Genomic DNA, 20,115 nt, shown 5'->3' with positions numbered 1-20,115 from the left:
AGATATTTAAATTTGAAGAATTATGGTAATAAATAAATTGGAAGTTTGATTAAATTTCACAGTTCGAGTCTAATTATATTTAACATTTTCAAGTAGAAAAGGTCCACGTTCAAGTTTCTATTCGTAAAACGAAAAACGTCAGTCAAACCCCTATTGTGAGGGTATCTCAAAAAACGCTGAGCTAAGTAATCATTATTTGTGTCAAGAGGCCTAGATCTTGATCTACAAAATCGGTTTACGAACTTCGAGAGGTATTTGAATTTTAAATTAAAAATATTGGATACGATATTAAAAATGTTTTAAAGAATCTTGATGTTCAGACACTTGATGTAATTTGGAAGATATCCGATACTTGCTAATCCCTGGGGTTCTACTCTCGTAGGAATTTCGTTCGGAAAATAAATCCTACATTTATCTCGGGATATTAAATTCGATCGGTGGTGTGGTGGTTGATTTGTGAAGGGGAGAGGCAATTTCATATACTTCCTAACACGACTGCAAAATGGAGACGAAAAGGTAGGAAAGCGGTCCCTGTGCTCCGATGCTCAACGGCTAAAGAAGTAAGCGGAAAAACACTTAAATGAGAGAGAGAATTCCTAACTAATGCTTGTCTCCATGATTCAGCCATTTTGTGCCTCATATTTATATTCCTCAGTTGAAATGCAAACTATTCCATAATATAAATGCCTTATTGGCACCGCACTCAATCTGAGCGTCCAAAGGGAGGCGTGAAAGTTTAATACGGCCTAAAACCGAGGCTATATCATGGCTCCGTTGAATATTTAACGCCACGATTGAGACGCTGGCAAATTACACTACGCTTTGACAAGTGGGCAAATTGAATATCTTGGGACAGCTCAGCTATTTTACGTTTTCAATTATTAAGTTGTGAGCTAATATTACTTTGATTTTCATACAATGGGTTTAAATTTAGTTATAATTTTGATGTAATTCCAGATGAAGGTATAAGTTCTAAACGAGAACGGATTTAAATGACACATTTTTGTACACGATGGAAACATAAAAAAATCAAATATTAAATAGATATTGAGTATTAACATACAATAAATATTCGAATTTGATATTTTTTTTGTTGAATTGAAAATATCTATAATCTGTAAAAGCTCAAGAGAGGAGGTAATGTCATAAGAACATCTGTATATTCATTTCACCCATATCTAGTATATAGAAACGATTGAAACAAAAACGAAGTAGGTACGACATAAACACAATGACAACGAGCATCGATTGAGTAGATCGAGTAATGGATAAGTTGATGGCCCAGCTGCCGCTAAACTTGTTATTTCCAATTCTTATGCCTGTAGTATAAACATAACGGACTTAGCCTTAAGTTTAGCGATATTGTGACTTAACAGTTTAATACTATGTCAAAATTACTAGTAGGTACTTCCTAAAAGTATGATTTCATCGTAATACTAGCTGAAGTATATTAGATCGTCAACTTGGGTTATTAATTTATTTACAAAATTTTAAGCCAATTATTATGTAAATATATGAAAAATCTTTTCGAAAATCTTTCAAACTGTTGAAATAATTATACAGCTCTTTTTTACAAGCTTTTATTTAAATTGCAATGTAAATATATCCCTATGTCTCGGGTGGAATCTTGCAACTCAATTTTGAAGCTGATATCTTCAACCAATTGAGCTAAAATTTTGTAAACACGTTTAGTTTGGATGTCGATTTATTATTATAATGGTGCACCCAGAAATGGCTCTAGACGTGCGAACTCACGGTTTACTGCACGTACTCGATTTTTTGTCACACATTATATGCAATATCTCTTTGACAACAATAAAAGTAGATTTTTTACATTTATGTAAAATTTAAGGAAAAAATATTTTCAAGTTTTTTTAACTTAACTCTCAGTATGTAAGGTAAAATAAATGTGAAACAATGTAGGTACACATATTTATCCTTATAAACAAAATTATCTAACTTCAAAGTAATAATTTCGCCCGGAAAGTTTAGAACCCAAACAAAATACAGAGACATAATTTCAAGTTGAACGCGCAACGAAACTCGAATGTTCACAAAATTACTGAACTTTCATTATTCTTGTTTTGGTTCATTTTACGATAATATAACTATAATATCTAGATATGTTAATAAATCTATAATATGAATTCTAGATATTTGCTATTTTGTCTTTCTAGATATTTGTTATTGTAAAAAGTCTTGCAGCGCCCGACAATCCTTATTTGTTTCTGTCTAAGACCTATTCGTTTATTAAAATAATAAATGATTTGAATTGAATAAAATAAATACGTTTTAAATTAAAGTCTGGTTATTTCCTAACTTATGAGAAACATTTTAGTCAAAATTAGAGATTTTCAGAAAGTGCTTGAGCTTCTAAACAGCTACAAGCTGAGATTTGAAATTAATGCGAGTCGTGAAGTAGAAATATGACGTAGATAGGAGCGAGGGTCGACTCGGACAAATGTGCACTGTTTGCTACGTCAGTGTCACTGTTACATATAGCTGTTTGTGTTCCTTCAGCATTGCTGTTACTGGTGAGAGGAGATTTCTAATAAATATATACGTTATAAGCTGGGAAAAACATTTTTTAACAATTATTGTGCGCAATCTTCATAATCTAACGTTGATTATATTTCGCAAGAAATGGTTAAAGGACAAGCATTAAATGTCATATTATAAAACTTTCGAGCATTTTGTTGCGAGTAGAGAGCAGCAGAAGCCAAGTTCGAGTATATCTGAATGAGGTCCTAAAACCCTCGTGAAAAAATTTACTGGATCATCAACGTGCTTTGTAGTGAGATGAGCATTAATACTTTCCACCAGGTCAGCCACATTCTCTGTTTCATCAAATTACATTGTAGTCACATTCATTTCTCTCTATCTCTCTCTTATCTGAGCGTATTCCCGGTTGTTTCCCAGCCGTTGAGCGTCAAAGCCCAGGGTCCGCTTTCTTACTTTTTCGTCTGCACTTCGCAAGGTCACAATTACTAGTTTAATTTTTTTATTCCAAGTACTTAGTTACCTTATAAAAATCTTTATTAAAATTTAATATATCTGATAAGATGTTTTTCTCCTCTGATCTATCTATTTACTCATTTACATTGTATGCAAAAGCGAATAAAGACAGCTCAGATTTCTATATAGCTTAGATTAGAAACCGAAAGTTCTAATACTTACGACCCACTTCAGTTTGAGACTGGAATCAGTTTGTGAGCCTCTTGACTGCAGACCCTTCGTCACACTTTGGCAAAGATCAATGCGATAGGCCACGCTTCTTACAAGGAATCATTGCATATTTTTTAAATTTATAGGGAAATTTGGGAAGTACATTTCGTCCAAAGCCAGGTGACATTATATATTTTCGTAATATTCATGGTGCTTAATATTAAAAGAATTTTATCTAGCTATTTATGTCCCATAGATGGTCAAAAGCATCTCCTAACTTCTTCGCATGCATCCATGTGTTTTAACTTTTCTCTCCGTTTCTTGTCAAATTAAAAATGATGATGTAAAAATGTATTTTTCTTTCAGCATAATATTTTTAATATGCACATATTACTCTATACAAAGTGACTTGACTTAAATTAATTGCATATTTATATATACTTACCCGCATATTATTGATTATCTAAGGGTCTAATTTGCGTCATTCAATTTAGTACGACAGATTGGCTCCCAAGATACCGTTTGAAAACAATTAGTTATGTTAAAATTAATATCACACCAATTATATTTGCAAGTGAATACTTGTTGCTGGTTCCAGAACTAAGTTTGAACTGTTGTAACAGACAGAAATGACTATCTAACATAATTAATCTACTTATTTATTATTAGATATATTAGACTTGTTATTAAAGTTTAAATGTCTCGATTTACTTAGTATAATGTCTTTTTTTTTGTTATTTTAATTCATAAAAAAGGCATTTATAGGGTTCATACAAAAAACTTAAGAAAACGGAACCCTAATAAGATCACTCGTACCTCTGTCCGTCCTACTGTCTGTCACATACAGCCAATGTGTTACGCGTATACTGGACTAAATCAGGTGAAATTTGGAATTGAACACCCAAATACAGATGTGCAGTGTAAAAAAATAATAAGGGTGATTTTTGGGGGGTAAATTTGGCAATTTAAAAAAAAAGTTTTACAAACCATTTTTGTGTTATATCACGCTAGCCCACTAGCTGAATGCCTAGGCCAATCATTAATTAAACTAAAATAAATAAACATTAAACTAGTTGCCTTATCGTAAGCTAACCCTTTTATGGCCTAGCCTACAAATTGAATGACTGATTTAACTAAATGGCTACAACATATATAACCAACGAGTTATGCACATTATTATCTGCATACATTTTAGCTTAATTATTACATTAATCATTCACTTCAATATTCCTTCAAAAATATATCACAGGGATATCACAATGTTAAACTTGCTTAATTAAAATAAATCTTCGGCATATTTGAACAATGGATCTCTGTATGAAGCCTGACTCCCGATTATGTAAATATGTGTTACTGACGTCACTCCATTACTGCAACCACGCTCCAATGGAGATTTATTACAATTTCTCCATTTGCGTCATCACGTGTAGGTACTGTATTGTTTCATCTGACCATCCTGACCCTCCATCTGAATATGGATTAAATATAGAATAGAGTTGTAACCAGTTTCTTCACTTATTACTATAACATATTCACTTAAATTTTATGCCAAATTGATATTGAGCTACTTTAACTAATGATTCGATTTAAAGTTTCGATTTATTTCTATTACATTGTCGATTTGTATAATCTTCATCCTTTACTGTAAATTTTGGTTAATCTTCACGATCATAAATCGAGGCTAGAGTTAAATTTAGATAAATAAATGTTGTAAAATTTCCAACAAAGCTTGAAAGTAATTAATTATTCGATTTCATCTTGCCATGAAATATATACGAGAAAAAAGTACAATTTCCTTTGCAATCCCTTAGCTCGGTTATGAATATTTAATGCTTAGGTCCACAAGGCCTGTAACGTCTCACTTAGAGGGTCGTTAAGTGTTTTCGAAAGTCGCCATTAGTGTGAAATATGAATTAATGGCCGCGGAGCGACGCTGCGGCGTCATCGGTATACGGCGTCACAAGAGGTGTCTGAGAACACGGTAGGACATGGAGTCGATAATCACCAAGTTTGCGAGTAAAGATGGGACTTGAGATAATTCAATTCATATATAATAAAAGGGACAAACCTAGGGACAAAATTTCATATACTTAGTTTATACCTTTTTCTAACATGATATTTTTTATTGTTTGATAATAAAGTTGGTAACTATATTTTACTTTACTTAGAATAAATTGTCAATGCTTTGACCTGTGGATTTTAGCCGAGAAATATATATGTATGTACTTAATAATATATAAAATAATGTAGATGCGATAAAAACAATTCAAACCTCAATTAAGCTTGCTGAACACGTGATTTGGTGAACAGATTAGATGGAAATGAAACAGTCGCGTAAACAGTAGTAGAAATATTTTAATCTTAAGAAGTTTTTAATAACTATGAGAACAAATATAAATAAATAAATAAATAAAATATGTGCATGTGTACCATACGTTGCAGACATGTGTTGTATATTATAGACAGACGAGAACGAGTGAAGAATAGCATGAATCCAATACTCCAGCGGCGGTAGGAGCCCAAGAGTGCCTCAGTGACCATACGGAATCTATCTATAATAGGTAACTAGGTCAAAGTAAGTAATACTGATGGCAGCTCCACAGTTTTCCAATGGCAAACGCGCATAACCAAGTAAGCTGAGACGGGTGGGTTATGATTGATTATGTCGTATTTTGTTACACCAGCTTTCAGAGCTCATTCCATAGAAGGGATCGGACCAATTAGAAATATCGAGGAAATAAAACTATGAACCGCGATAATCAAGGGTTTCGGATGTTTAACCCGAACCAAAATGAAGAAATGCGAAAGCGTGATATGTTTGGCAAAACTGATGGGAAAGATATGAAAGGTAATTCCAATTTTTATATTGTTGGACTTAAGGTTTTACGAGTGAGGAATAAAATTTTAAATTATGCGACCAAAGCTTGCCTCTCTTATGGGGCAAGATTATAGAACGAATTTGTCTTATCTCGTATAGCGAAATGAAATTTGCATTCTGAGCAGAGCTTTTGTGACTTTTTCGTGTGTCTGGTGATTTCACTTGGGAATTGTTTTTACGTTTCAATTAAGAATATTTAAGATGTTTTTTTCAATTATTACTCGAGACACGAGAATTAATTTTAAGTCCTACGAGTATCCTGTATTAGAAGTTTTAAAACGGTATTAAAGGGTTAAATTTATAAGTTCGAATCATGTAAGGAAAGACATTGTTACAGTTGAAAATTCACATTTTTAAAAGTAAAGACACTATTTCAGTAATTCATCAGACAACCAAGCATACCCATGTAAAATATAATGAGTAAATAAACCCAAACTAAAGCTAAAGCTACAAATAAAGACTTTGTGGAAACCTCACAATTGCTCACGTAAAAGCAGTTTGGCATACAAAGTGCTCGAACAGCTATCATACGAAACTGCATAGAGTATGATAGTCGTAATCCAGCATGAGTAAGTATTAGATTTGGCTGAGACAATCTAAGTCACACTGCGGGGATTAAAGTCCCTGCGGCTAGTAGTATAGATCGTTGTCTTCTGACACGTAATTTATGTTCTGGTAGTGCACTTCGAGAGTACCTAATACCTATTTACTTGTGATTTATGGCAGCTTAAGAAGCGGTGGTGGTGTAATGGTTAAGACGCCCGCCTGTGGATCGAAAGGTCTCGGATTCTAATTGTATTCTTGCCACATAAGTTTGTATACCAATCTGGCTCATTAATAGTAGTTTTCATCGACCACCATTTGCTTCTGGTGAAGGAAATGGTGTTGATTATTTGATTGATTATCTTGATTTTCTAATGCCAAGAAAGTTGTTGTATGTGTTTAATTCCACGTAATGACCACGACCCTCAGCCATGAGGAATACGACTATGATGATAATATGGCTGGTTAACTCGATCCTATTACGTATTTAATGCGCGGCTTCACACTAGTCGAACTAGTCGAACGCCATTTGTTTTTTAGTTTGTATGAGTATTTTTATTTACCGTAATGAAAAACCGTAATGTATGCTGAAACCTTCAAAGTTTGACTAATTTTTCCGCGATAGTGTGGAGCCGGCATAATACGTCATTTAGACAATGGGCCGAATGGCGACCCGTGCCGTAAATATCAAATGTATGGGTATGATTTAGAGTATCCTCCTATAGACTAATATTAAATGTAAAGACGTATATATTCACGAAAATATCAAACGTATGCATGACAATAAAATGTCACATATGTTTGATATTTACGCGTCGCATCGTCGCATCGCGCTGCTTTGTTGCAATGAGAGCGCGAGGTAATCAATAATTAGCTTAGAATAGGACGTTTCGTTCTTTTGTGATCATTAATTATATGACATTTAGGTATTGTAGGCCCGAATTAGATGGCCAGATTACGAAGCCATAACACACTTTATACAATTCAGCGATCTACCTACGTCATATCGACCATCAAACGGTCATAACTTTTCTTTATCCTTCAAGTTGCTCTTCTTCAAAAATTAATCGTTTATTCTAAATATAAGATAATAAAAATGAATATATTTTTTACTTGATTGATTACCATAAAACTTAATCTGAAAATAATCTATATAAACTTTTGAACGTATTATTTTTTCGCAGCTTAAGAAAACAATATCCTTTGTTATAAATTACTACGTTCTCGCTAGCTTTCATAAACTCATCATTTTAGAAAATAATATTAAAAACCTAGATAGATCATTAGTTATTTTTTTCAGAGCATGATATAAAGGACTTGTACGGACCAAAAATAACGGACGAAGACGGAGCTCTCCTGGACAAACATGACAGTTTCTATATAACAACTAAGAGTTTACTTGTCCTGTTCCAAATTATGGGTGTTATGCCCATAATGCGGGTGCCAAAAGGTAGTATAGCTTGAGAATGTGCGTACGGAAAGATTTCATATTGGCCATCGACACAGCTATGGTACAATACATGTCTGGGAAAAACTAATTCCTAAAATCGTTGGAGAGTATAATTACTTATTATAATAATACTGTTTCCGGCAATTTTTTTAGCAATTTTTATTTAATTTACATAGCAATTCTTTGAAATGCAGTCAAACAATTGTTAACATATGAATAAGAGTGCTAATTAATATCATAGATAACACAACCAATCAAACATTTTATTTGACACCATTTTGTATTTTTTTTAGTTAACTCTAACTTCAAATCTTCATAACTCGTGACAGATTTACGATTTGAAGGTTATTTTATAACAAACGGAAGTGATGTGATTTTCTGAGTTGAATTTTGTAGAAACTTTACGTTGCGTAAAGCACTCCAGAGAGTGATACAAAAAATCCTGTGACCTTGAACCGAATGAAGCTTAACGAACAAAGAAAAAATGCGAGATTCGATAAGTTTTCGAACTCGAGATTGTCCAAGTTAAACTTTCATACTTCGCGAAATGCGGTGCCATTAAAGAACAATATAACCAACGCCGAAGTTTGGCTATAAAAAGTTATAAACACACATAATACACGTTAGCAATATGGGTATAATTTTCACAGATATTCAAGATTTTTTTAATAACTACATAACATTTTCAGAAATGTGTTTATGTAGGATATAAATGATTTTTTTTAGGGTTTTAATTTGATAATTATTTCATTATACTTATTCAATTTTTTTTAATAAGTACTTAGATGAATTTATGCATAGCTCTAACCCATAGTATTATTTCATGTCATTTAATAAACAATTTTATTTTTCAGATACCAAAACAACTAAAAGGACTACTTACAATTGGATATCAAAAGCTACGTTATGGGCATACATTATTTGGAGTTTGGAAAGCATTATTGTTCTAAAAGGTAGGATAGCTCAAGACCGTATGTTTTTTGCCTATGGCTACACTGGACTCCTTGAGGACAATGCCTCTTTTTTTTCTCTCGTGAGTCTGGAAAAAAATAAATAAATGGTAACTATATACTACCTTTGTATATAGTTACTGTATAAATATACACAGAAATCTATTAATCTTGATAATATAGTTTGTAATATATTTTTTACAGTGGGTCGGGAACGTCTTTCGACGTTCCAGCAGAGTTCCAACAAGCGTTTCGACGAGGTCATCTACAACATCATATTTCTGAGCATCCTCATACCCCACTTCCTTTTGCCCATCGCATCCTGGAGGCACGGGCCGCAAGTCGCTATCTTTAAAAACATGTGGACACATTATCAGGTAAATTTTGTTTTAAATCATCCATTATAGAAAACTCTATTTATGTACACAACAATCTTAATATAATATTTTTACATTATACTACATCTAAAAGAAATTTATTGTAGTATACCTAATATTGTATAATTTAGTTGTATTTTCTTTTAGTTGTAGTATAATTTTGTTTTACATGTGGAATTTAAATACATTTCAAAATATGTAGTCACTTTTATAGTTCATTTCGTCCACTGCAGAGTAAAACCTATTAATATTACAAATGCGTGAGGATAGTTTGTGAGGATGTGCGTGTGTTTGTTACTTTTTCACGCAAATGTACTGGACGGATTGTTATGAAATTCATACACGGGTAGAATTTATCCCAAAATTTCCACGGGAGCAAAGCCCCGGGGCGCAGCTAGTCAATTATAATGCACGCCAGCATTGCAGTTTTATGCATTAATCTCTTTTAAAACCTCATTTTAGCGATGCAAAAATGTAGTACACTGTTGTTTTACATTATTTAGTATATATACGGGTATAATTAAACAGGTATAATTATACAGCATCACATCTTTGTTACGGGGTAGACAGAGCCAAGAGTGAAAAAAAAAATGTTATCTATAATAGCGAGAAATGTTATCTATATAGCTGAGATTCTCATCAAATCAAATCATTTAAATAGATATTCTTAATTCTCAACCGATGTTCAATAGATAATAGAATTTAATATAGCTTTCGTATCTGTGACAAGCAGTTAAATCGGAAATTAACGAATAACCAATATCGAAATATCGGAAATCTAATTTGAGCTTTTATGCCGTGATGATATCATTATTGTCTCTGTTCTACCAAGGTATCGTGTCTCGAGAGTAATCTCGAAACAGATTGAAAAAAATATTTTCCGGATTGTGTTATGTATAATAATATTTCCAGGCATCTTAGATAATAAAATTGTTTACCTACCAATAACTATTATTAAATAGGTAAACTAAAAGTGGGTTGCGCGTTAACCTAAGCAGTAAACGCAAAGTATGCCGTTTTTCCGAAACGGCGCGCTGGGCACAGTTGAAGTCTAAGTTGACTGGTGCAATTCACTCTAAGTGTCAGTAAACTGTAAAAATAGAATAAATATGAAGCAGAAGCAGCAGAAGAAATAAAACCAGCTAGGTTTTATTTCTTCTGCTGCTTCTGCTTCTTGCTTCTGCTGGATGTACTACTGTTATTTACTGGTACAAAATCATCAATGTCAATTCCAAACCATGGAATTTAGGTTCTGCGAAAATTTGGTAGTGGAAAAAATAATATTTTCAATTTCAATTGTTTTAATAAAGCAAAAAAAATATTAAAAAAAAAAATTATGTTGCCAGTAATATAATTGGTTTATTGCCTATTTTTTTTCAGCCAGCATTTTTTCGTAATATGCACAATTCAACTTTTTTTTTCAGCTGAAATATCTGAAAATCACCGGTACGCCAATAGTGTTTCCCAACTTATACTCGTTGACATGGGGCCTATGTTTCTTCTCATGGGGCCTCAGTATTGCGGTGATCCTGTCGCAACATTACCTGCAAGACGACTTCGAACTATGGCATTCGTTCGCGTACTACCACATCATAGCCATGCTGGACGGATTTTGTTCTTTATGGTAATATTTTTAAATGTGTTTTTATTTAATTTTAAATCATCTTCGCGCCAAAATACACGTGCAAATCCATCCGTGACCACCCGCGAACGCGAGTAAGAATGAATCCGCGTCTTCGTACATACGCACCGAATAAATATTTATCTTTCTTCACTTCTTCTTCACTCATAACCTCTCGATTTATCTATTTAACGCGCGTTATTATATTTCACGCATGGCATCTTCTTCAAAAAACCCACAAGATAGTAGATGATTTTATAACCTGTATGGAGAAGATAATGTTAAACCACTCTTTAGACGATATGAACACCTCATTACCACTTTAATATTTGCATCATTGGGACACTGGCCTTCGTCAGATAATAAGAAAGATCAAGGTAATAACCATAGCTCTATTTTACAGGTACATAAACTGCAATGCGTTCGGAACAGCATCTCGAGGTCTGGCGATGAATCTCCACAAAGCTTTGGAGGCGGAACACCCGGCACTCAAGCTAGCCCAGTACAGACACTTATGGGTTGACCTGTCACACATGATGCAGCAACTCGGTAAGTATTGGTATATGTACTGCAATGCGATGGCCTCGCGATGAACCTACACAAAACCTTGGAGTTGTGTACCCGGCACTGGCAAAGCTACAAAGTACTAGCATTTCGGAACGACCACTGCTGAGAAGAAATGCGGAGAAAAGCTATAACTCATATAAAGAGTGTTAATTTTTATAAAGGTATTTTTTAGTAAAAAAAAAGTATGTACTTTTCAAATAGGTTTAATAGGTCAAAAAGTATACAAATCATCGAGTACCTACTGATAAAAAAGATATTAAATATAATTGAAATGAATATTTAATCACGTTCATGATCTCACAGGAATCATAATACAATCGCTTGAGTGAAGTTTACGCATGTAAAAAGATACAATTTCTATGTATTCGTTGAAATCCAAAGCGGGTTGTTAGATGGTAGTAAACGAAAGCTCAACACTGATAAAATTGTGCAAACCATTTCTTGGAGAAAAGCAATTTGTGTATTTGACCTTGGTTTGTTTATATAGGTATCTTTTTTCAGGGTTTGCAAAAATATTTTATTCATAGCTTGATCCCAGATGGAGCAGTAAAGTGGAGGTTTTTTCGATACACGGTAAATCAGGAATAATAACGAGAAATGATTTGCCAAAAGAGCTTGTTTCATCAAAAATGTTACAACGATCGTTGGACATTCGCAAAATGTTATTTATAGTTTTTACGTTTAGTACCCATAAAATAAAACAATAAAAGAGAATGCCCTATTTTAATATCTGAACTATAAATACTACGTCAGCTAGATAATCTCGTTTCAATGTGGCTATAAATTCTTTTGAAGGTGTCGACTGTTTTTATGGCACATAAAACCTTTTGGATTTCAACTCGTGGTGTAGCTTAGATTTTTCTTTCGATGGATCACCATACATATTCGCAATAATACTAAGTTACTGGTCCGACTAATAATTTCTATAAAATATTTTTATTATTATAATATAGTAATGGAATGTTTCAACAGCGGTTGTATTTAGGTTAACAGTTATATATATTATTTTTTCTAACATGTTAAAAATGACAAATGTGAATTATGAAATACATGGCATTCGAAAAAAAGAAAAACTATGTAACTAAATTACCCAACAATACCTACTTAACCCTTTGATGGCCACTTATCCTTACTTATTATAAAACAAAGTCCTCTACCGCGCCTGTCTGACAGTCTGTCCGTTCGCGATAAACTCAAATTAGGTAGCAAGTGCTGCACGGATTTTCATGCGGTTTTCACCAATAGATAGTGTGGTTCCTGAGGAAGGTTTAGGTATTTAATTTATTATGTTTTTACCCGAGCGAAGCCAGGACGTGCCGCTAGTTATGTAAAAGCGTGATAACAATTGAACTTTGTACGTGTCTCGTTTTGTGTCCGCTATAGATATTATTATAAGTATCCGCTAAAGGGTAAAAAAACCGAAATCCATGTCTTTTGTTCTTGTTTACAAATCATCATTTTTTAAATTAGGGCGAGCATACTCGAACATGTACGGGATATACTGCATGGTGATATTCTTCACGACCACAATATCACTGTACGGCGTGCTCTCGGAGATATTAGAACACGGCCTGAGCTACAAGGAGATGGGGCTATTTGTCATAGTGGGCTACTGCATGACTCTGCTCTTTATTATCTGTAACGAGGCTTATCACGCCTCGAGGAAGGTTAGTTGATTAATCATAGTTGATATTGCTTGTTTATTTATGTTTTTTGCACACCTTTACAGAGGATACGATACATTTTCTACCAGTTTACTTTTGGGATAATGTGAGAATTCTATTGTAGGTGTGAAAATGATACTTTCTGTGTACCTACTTTTGCAATATACATGCGTATATGCCTGTTTGTTTCACATATATTTTTTTGCTTTTACCCTATAATTATTTTTCATTTCATACTGGAACACTGGTTGTTCCAATATGAAATGATCCATTTTCGAACCAATATAAAAATATATTTTATGAACACTATACTAAACACATTTTAAAGACATAATTAAGAGTTGTGATCGGTGTATATACATATATATTGATTTATTTTTACATTTATATGTAAAAATATTGACCTAAAGAACATCCTGCCTGCTCAAGACAGTATCCGCTGAGGCAGATGAGAATGATGATATTGATACGATGGCGGACAATAATGATTAACATAAAACAATTAATGGCCATGATATATTTTCCAGGTGGGTCTAGAATTCCAGGTTCGTCTTCTGAATGTGAACCTCGGGTCCATCGACCGCAGCACTCAGCGAGAAGTGGAGATGTTTTTAGTGGCCATCGCGAAGAACCCTCCCATCATGAACCTGGACGGCTTCACCAACATCAACCGGGAATTGTTCACCGCTGTAAGTACATACTTTGCTATCAAGATGAGATATATCTAATATATCATCTCATCTTGATAGCAAAGTATAGGTAAGTATAGGTTTAGGAGTTTTTAGGAGTTGCAATTTAATTTCACATATTCTTAGAAAATTCCAACCTCGTAGGGCCAGCGGAAGGGCCCAACAAGGTTGAAATTTTCCAAGTCGCTTCAGTAAATTTGATTTTTTTGTGAATATGTGTGTGAAATTCACTTTTTGGTGAATTACATTAACCAGTTTACTTCTCTCTTCCTCTGCAATTATTTATGAGTAATTCTCTATCTTTTCACTCTCGGCTGAAAAACTTCGAATTCCAGAATCTGCCTAAAGGAAAAACTTTTAAATCCTATTCAATATAACTAATTTCACATTATCTACCAAAATGAAAATTTTACCTGCACAATAATAATTCAAAGATTAGCAAAGCCACGTTTCCAGTTCATCGAATTCATTTATTATTCACGTTCAATTGAGCTTGGTGATGTTAATCATCTGATTGCAAACAGTGGAGTATTTAGTCGTTGTTAACAGTGTAATGGATTGTACATATACTTGTATGTAGCTGACAGCGCAGTAGTACATTGTGACGATTATCCATTTTTATTTCCAGAACATATCGTTCATGTCTACGTACCTGATCGTGCTGATGCAGTTCAAGCTGACGTTACTGCGACAAAGCGCCCGGAAGGCTCTGCGGACCATCGTGTCTGCTGTGTTCAACACCACCGCCATGATGGGTGACGATGATGATGATGATGATGAGGAGTAATTATATAAAGAATAAAAAAGATACATGTAATATAGTAAAGTAACGACAGCTAGCTCTAACGTATTTTGTTGCATGTTATACCCAGACTGACCAATGAAGGAAGCTAGCGGCTATACTTGTCTCTTTTCACTGTTAATAAAATGTAGAATCACATTTTTGACGTTCTTCGGCTCAGTGAAATGAGGGAAAATCGGGTAGGCTCTTTGGAACATTATATTTCTGTATTAATAAATGTCTTGTTAGACGACGATGGTGATGAAGAGACGATATTGTATTGATAAATAGTAAGTAATAAATAACTCTTCTTAAGAGTGGGTCAACGTTCTGCGCAGAACATAAAGTACGACATTTTGTCTCAACGACGTCGGCCTTAGTCGTTCACTCTTAACAGTGAGTCGTGATTATGGGTCAGTCATTTCAGGCTTGGCTACTGCTCTTGCGATGGTTCTCCATTTATTCCGGTCTACAACTTTTCTTGAACATTCAATTACTGGACATTCTGTAACACTTTTGATGAGATCGAGCCGAGAAGTTAAATAGCTATAGTATGTAAAAATGATATCCATTTTATTTAAAGCTTTCTTAACGTTCTTAACAAAGCATTCTCTGATACTTTGTTATCAAAGAAAACCTTTCAAGGATCACTAAAACAATATATTATTTACAGTTGTAAAACAAAATCTTGTCCCAAATAAGTTTCTAGTCACACAAGATAAAATATGGAACACGATATGTCTGTAGCTTACAGTGTTAACATAATAAGCAGCAAATATCCCAAAATTTCCATATTTTAAAAATCCTAGCGCAACAGTGGAGAAACTTTGTAACTTCGCGTCAGAAGTTGGTTTCAGTTCAAGCAACTGTAGAAACAATTCGGCAAGTACTTCTGTGAATTAAGTTACCTACAGTGTTGCATTGTTTGGATTACCTTTCAAGATAAACTAGTCGTAAAGACTAGCGTATAGATTGACACTAAAGATGAAAACTCGATGTTACTAAATTCGTGGTAACATTTTCTTACTGGTACAGTAATTTTGTTGTATTCTTACAGGTAACATTTTGTTACAAAAACCGGCTTTATACATAAACGTAAGTGATTAGATGTAACGTCAATAAAACTGACTTTTTATCTAGGTATTAGTAATACGAAAAAATGTTAAATATTTGGATGCAATTAGTGTTTTATTTTTGGGATCCAGACATATTAATAATTATTTCATAATATAACTTTTCGTACAAGTTACACGATAGCAAGTGAATAATTTATATACTTTTTAGTCGAAACTACAGTTGTCACCCACAACCAAGGGTAAAAAGACTTCAGTACTTTCAAACAACGAACACTGAATTCAAGTTCAAGCAAACAGCCTTGAGAGTAGCTTTGGCGAAAGTCCAACATTGAAACAATAACCAGCCCATTTATGTATGTCATTAACAAGGACAGACCTTGAGAAGGGCAACGTGGTTGGATGAACTCGAAGGGATAGTAATCAACATGTGAAAGTAATTTGGAGACTTTGCCAATAGTTTTTATTGTATTGTTTCGTTTGTCTGGTGTAGACCAGCTTCTTCCACGCTATTTTGAAGCTCCAAATTGTTAGTTTTGAAAGGACACGAGGTATATAATAGTAAATAAATATATGTACCCACGTAATTGGTTTGTATTAATGTTTTACAAAATTATGAGATTAACGAAAATGAAATATCTAGTAGTCGAAATAATCTAAAGAAAGGTAGAAAAAGTATTTAATTTTTTTCATTTACAAAAAATATTTCAAGATTAAATATGTTCCATAATTAGTTTACTAATATTTAATTAGTTTTTAAATTAAAGGAGTTCAATGTCTACAAATTATAATAGCATGCAAATTGAATATCGATTTATCTATCAGAATTAATTAGCTGCTCTGATTACATTATTCATGCTAGAGGTAGGTGCTCATGCTAACGAGTTTTCTTCGATCAAATAAGGCTGGGACACATTTAGTGAATGTAGCCTTATTAATTACTAACCTTATGAATTATTAATAATATTTCTATTTTTAAAATTAAAAACAAATAAAATTGACCAGTTTTCAGCGAAAGAAAATCCTATAATTCATGTGTTACTAATCCATAGAATAAAAGTAGTCGTATCGTAACCCTTAGACAACTCAGAAGTTTGGCTGGCATGGTCTCGATAGCTCAGCGGTCAAGAGCACTGTCCTGGATAGACGGCCTGGGTTCAATTTCCACTAGATCCCAGAACCTATTCAGGTAATTTTTATTGTCAAAACGGCAAATTTGTGTGTGATATTAAGGAACGCTCTTGACGACAGACTTTTTAGATTAGTTAACTCAACTTGGGGCCCTATTGTTTTTTTCAAATTTTGAAAGAGTATGGACTTCGCAGAAAAGTGGATTTCTAAGCAAAGAAGACTTCATCAATCTAATAATAAAGACACTATTACTTGATGATTGTCTTAATATTCACATAATAAATTATTATGTGAATGTGCATGGTGCTTTAAATTCTAAAATATTTCAAAGTAAATTCACTTGTTCGAGCGGTAAGCCCCAAAAGTGAATCAAAAACTTAACAGAAGACTTACTTGTTACCGCTTTAGTTGGTACATAGTAAAACTTTCATCACTAGTAGAGTTTAGCTTATATTCAATACTAATAATCGAGCACCCGCGTTATGGAAAATGAATCTTAACTATTTTGAGTTAAAATTGGGAATAATAAGAAAAATATTGAACGAAACTTGGTCATTCAGTTACTAATACCCGATTCTCACGCAATCAAAGTCCATTTCAGCAATATTCTCAAGAAAAAAAGTGAAAATGAAATTTCAAAACCATTCCGTTTTGAAACGCATTCTGCTTTCACAGAAAATCAAAATAATAAAAACAATAATGCATCGATATATTTTTTTATAATGAAAAACTATGGAGAAAAGTGAGTGTGAGAAATTAGAACTATATTTTCATAAAATTAAAAGACTTGTATTTTAGTTAGTGTTTTGATGTCGATCAAAAAAACTAATAATGTTCGCTAGACTTGTTTTAATATTGAATTTATAAAAAACAGCACCTATAGGATTTATGTACTTTACCAAATTATACAAGTATTTGCAATAAAACCTGCTGCTTTCTTTTAAAATCGTTTAAATTCTATTTCGGCAATCGAAACTCCGCTCACACGAGCTAACTTAGAGTAACACTAAATGAAATGGATACATGCTTACCACCCGATAAATGTTCTAGTCACGTCACTACTGTGCTGTTTGCAAAAGAATTTTCCATTGAAGTTATAATACTCGTACATAGAGACGACCAATCCGCAATATTTTTTTACCTCAATTGTCTCACTTCTGAGCACAAACTGCTTTCATCGTCTTACAATTTTCTACATCCATTTCCACATTAGGGTAACTAGACGAAGCTCGGGGTCAACGTAAAAAATACCACACGCCAATATATTATTCACTAATCTTGATAAGAATAATTTGTTTGTGTATACTTATAAGTATGTTAATTAAAAACTATCAAATGATTGCCGATCAATCACATGACATTATAAATAATGTCGAGGAATTGTGATGTATAAAGTAGTTCAATCTATAACAATTTATTTTGCCCAATATAACTTGTCCATATTCAAAGTACGCGGCGTTAATATTCCAATTAATGGTCCATAATATTTATATTTGCTAGGAATGGATATAATTATAGTCAATTCTGTGCATTGATTTCAAAGTTAAAGTCCGGTGGTACATCCGCAGTGCGCTGAGTTACGTACACAACTGAGGCTTCGGCGATTGGGACTTTGTTGTGACGTCATTGTCTGCAGAGATACTTGCTAAAATGCCGATGAAAACGCTACAAAGATTTATTGGATCTTTAAATTTACAAATAAAATAGAACAACGTTGTTGTACACTTAACATATTTTCGCCTGTTAACAATCTTTGAACTTTGAGAAAATTGTTTTTTTTTTTTTACCAAAAGTAGAGTTGAAATAACGAGTACGGTACAAAAGTTATAATACAGTATATAAAATAAATTTAGATAAACTTCTATCTATATAAATATATAATTAGTAACTGTACCAATAACGATCGGATAAAAAGTGGGCCTGACCCTATTAAAATTATTTAATTCAAGTGTTTAATTTTGCATGCTAAAGAACTTGAATTAGGTACTTATAGTAAAACTATAGTAAAATAGCTATATTAGTTAGTATTATAAGTAGTAATACCTATAGTAAAATATAGTAATTCATTTTAAGAACAAATGTCTATTTGTACCCAACTAGCTTTTGCCTGCGGTTATGCCCACGGGAATATTTCATATTTGTTGTTTAAAAATAATAATGTTTCATACAAATTTGCAACCTCAATTTCACCCCTTTATCAATGGAATTTTCAAAAATCTTTTCATAGCGAACGTCTGCTAGCCTTCTATCTCCTTACTCGTAGTTTTTGAAATTTCTTGATGAGTATTTTTGGTTTTTATGTATGTATATATATATATAGCTTTACAGGTATGTAAATATAACATATTACGACATTTTCACACACAAGATTGAGGTCGCAGCACCGAAGAAAAATGAGCCCGTCTTAAAACTTAGCGTCAAGACATACGATACACATGCACCCCTATCAAGCAACCCTTGCGTTACATGATCTAGGCGATATTTCAGGGTAAGCTTTCGAGCTGCAGGGGTGGGGAACCACTTGTTGCTTACCATAAACGAATGGCCAAATTTTTCAACAAAGTTATATTGAACCTTAAGTTTGTTACATAAGGCGTATATTTGCATTCATAAAATTACTTATTTATTCAATTAAAATCGAACAATATAAAGAAAAATGCATACTTACTAGGACTTGTTTAGTCGTTATGTTATTTTTTAAAGTATTTTATAGGTATTATGAATAATATAGTGTTGTTAATATTAATAATATGAATTTCGATTATATTCTAAATCTCACTCGATAAATTTAAAAAGATCCGATCCAAGTCAGCTTATATACTACATACTAGCTTATACCATGCAACTCAAAATGAGAATTCAAATCAAACAAGCAATATTGCAATATGCGGATATTATCTAAGGATGTAGTATAATGAAGTTTGTACGTGTGTAACTTGGAAAAGTTTACGGTTCAATACTAGACGGTTTGATCTCCTCTCTGTTGGTAAATTGTATTATTTTGTAAATATTTAATAGCAAAACTTTCTAGAGTTATACCTACCCATATATATACGTTATATTTAGTACATTACAGAAATGCCAGAAGAAGGAGGCTTGAAGGCAGAAGGCTTTTTTTACTAGTCAACGCAGAGGTGACATGGAGAGAATAGGCAGATAATATTTTGTGGTAAATAAAAAAACATGTATACAACTTTATTTATCAAGGAAAGAAAGGGTTGTAATA

The 20,115-nt window shown here is 33.2% G+C and overlaps 1 protein-coding gene across 1 annotated transcript; it reads left to right on the top strand.

Annotated features, from left to right (window-relative positions):
- The first annotated feature begins 5,858 nt into the window (after positions 1 to 5,858).
- On the top strand, positions 5,859 to 17,556 carry Gr21a (Gustatory receptor 21a). The gene is made up of 9 exons (XM_053748942.2): positions 5,859 to 6,013; positions 7,887 to 8,036; positions 8,891 to 8,989; positions 9,191 to 9,363; positions 10,788 to 10,987; positions 11,388 to 11,533; positions 13,022 to 13,218; positions 13,743 to 13,904; positions 14,533 to 17,556. Exons 1-9 carry the CDS (start codon positions 5,911 to 5,913, stop codon positions 14,689 to 14,691), a joined length of 1,389 nt encoding a protein of 462 aa, XP_053604917.1. The 5' UTR covers positions 5,859 to 5,910; the 3' UTR covers positions 14,692 to 17,556.
- The last annotated feature ends 2,559 nt before the right edge of the window (positions 17,557 to 20,115 follow it).

The sequence above is a fragment of the Plodia interpunctella genome, chromosome 8 (assembly GCF_027563975.2).
Source record: "Plodia interpunctella isolate USDA-ARS_2022_Savannah chromosome 8, ilPloInte3.2, whole genome shotgun sequence".
In the NCBI taxonomy this organism is placed as follows: domain Eukaryota; kingdom Metazoa; phylum Arthropoda; class Insecta; order Lepidoptera; family Pyralidae; genus Plodia; species Plodia interpunctella.
The sequence above is the reverse complement of the archived record's forward strand: the minus strand, read 5'-3'. Positions and strand labels throughout refer to the sequence as shown.

What these genes read in the sequence shown, in the direction of transcription:
- Gr21a (XM_053748942.2), top strand. Translation starts at nt 5,911, where the DNA reads ATGAACCGCGATAATCAAGGGTTTCGGATGTTTAACCCGAACCAAAAT. An exon ending in TGATGGGAAAGATATGAAAG is followed by an intron (nt 6,014 to 7,886) that starts GTAATTCCAATT and finishes TATTTTTTTCAG; the next exon opens with AGCATGATATAAAGGACTTG. An exon ending in ACCGGGAATTGTTCACCGCT is followed by an intron (nt 13,905 to 14,532) that starts GTAAGTACATAC and finishes TTTTATTTCCAG; the next exon opens with AACATATCGTTCATGTCTAC.